Genomic DNA, 1,573 nt, shown 5'->3' on the forward strand with positions numbered 1-1,573 from the left:
TCTCAGATTTTGGGGTCAGTTTCGGGGGGTCTCCGGGCCCGCTGCCAGCGCGGGGGTCTCACTCGGCGTCCCCCCAGGGCCGCAAGCCGGGGTATTTCTCCTTCCTAGACCCCTTCTCGCCGGCTGTGTGGCTCTTCATGCTCCTGGCCTACCTGGCCGTCAGCTGCGTGCTCTTCCTGGCCGCCAGGTGAGGGGGGACACCCCAAAACGGGACCCCGGAATTGGGGGGGACACCCCAAAAAACGGCCCCGAAAAAGGGAGGGAGGAGCGGCAGGAGGGAGGTGAAAATCCAGGGAAAACTCCCCAAAAAAACCTGGAAACGCCCCAAAATGGGGCCAAAAACTGGGGGAGGATTCCACAAAACCGGGCTGAAAATTGGGGGGGGACACCCCAAAAAACGGCCCCGAAAAAGGGAGGGAGGAGCGGCAGGGAGGAGGCGAAAATCCTGGGAAAACGCCCCAAAAAAACCAGCTCCCAAAAATTCATTTTGGGTGGTCTCGGGTTAATTTAAGGTGGTCTCAGGTTAATTTTGGGGTGGTCCCAGATTAATTTGGGGTGGTCTCAGGTTAATTTAAGGTGGTCCCACATTAATTTGGGGTGGTCCCAGAATAATTTAAGGTGGCCTCAGATTAATTTAAGGTGGTCTCAGGTTAATTTAAGGTGGTCCCAGATTAATTTGGGGTGGTCCCACATTAATTTTGGGTGGTTCCCAGATCCATTTTGGGTGGTCTCAGGTTAATTTAAGGTGGTCCCAGATTAATTTAAGTTGATCTGAGGTTAATTTAAGGTGGTCCCAGATTAATTTAGGGTGGTCCCACATTAATTTTGGGGGGTTCCCAGATCCATTTTGGGTGGTCTCAGGTTAATTTGGGGTGGCCTCAGGTTAATTTAAGGTGGTCCCAGATTAATTTTGGGGTGGTCCCAGATTTATTTGGGGTCTTCTCATGTTAATTTAAGGTGGTCCCAGATTTTTTTAGGGTGGTCTCAGGTTAATTTAAGGTGGTCCTAGATTAATTTGGGGTGGTCCCACATTAATTTTGGGTGGTCCCAGATTAATTTAAGGTGCTCCCAGATTAATTTAAGGTGGTCTCAGATTAATTTAAGGTGGTCCCAGATTAATTTGGGGTGGTCCCAGGTTAATTTAAGGTGGTCCCAGGTTAATTTAAGGTGCTCCCAAATTAACTCGTGGCAGTCCCAGATTAATTAGCGCTGACCCCACACCCCGCGGGGTCCCCCCCATGCCGGGGGGGGGTCCCGACCCTCCGTGCCCCCCCCAGGCTGAGCCCGTACGAGTGGTACAACCCCCACCCGTGCCTGCGGGAGCGCCCGGGGCTGGTGCAGAACCAGTACACGCTGGGCAACAGCCTCTGGTTCCCGGTGGGAGGATTCCTGCAGCAGGGCGCCGAGGTGCTGCCCCGCGCCCTCTCCACGCGCTGCGTCAGCGGCGTCTGGTCAGCACCCCCAAATTCGGGGGGTTTGGGGCCGGTTTGGGGGGGATTCGGGGCGATTTGAGGGGATTTGGGGGCGGTTTGTGGGGGTTTCGGGCGTGTATGGGGAGGTTTGGGAGGGGTTT

At 54.6% G+C, this 1,573-nt stretch overlaps 1 protein-coding gene across 1 annotated transcript; it reads left to right on the plus strand.

Moving 5' to 3' along the window:
• Positions 1-77: 77 nt before the first annotated feature.
• LOC121358002 (glutamate receptor ionotropic, kainate 5-like) lies at positions 78-1,451 on the plus strand (the record flags this gene model as incomplete). Its single annotated transcript, XM_041475828.1, has 2 exons — positions 78-187; positions 1,278-1,451. Coding segments are annotated over 2 exons (284 nt in total), but the record flags the coding sequence as incomplete, so codon positions are not given.
• Between the last annotated feature and the right edge of the window lie 122 nt (positions 1,452-1,573).

The sequence above is a fragment of the Pyrgilauda ruficollis genome, unplaced genomic scaffold (genome assembly GCF_017590135.1).
Source record: "Pyrgilauda ruficollis isolate IOZ18807 unplaced genomic scaffold, ASM1759013v1 scaffold3625, whole genome shotgun sequence".
In the NCBI taxonomy this organism is placed as follows: Eukaryota; Metazoa; Chordata; class Aves; order Passeriformes; family Passeridae; genus Pyrgilauda; species Pyrgilauda ruficollis.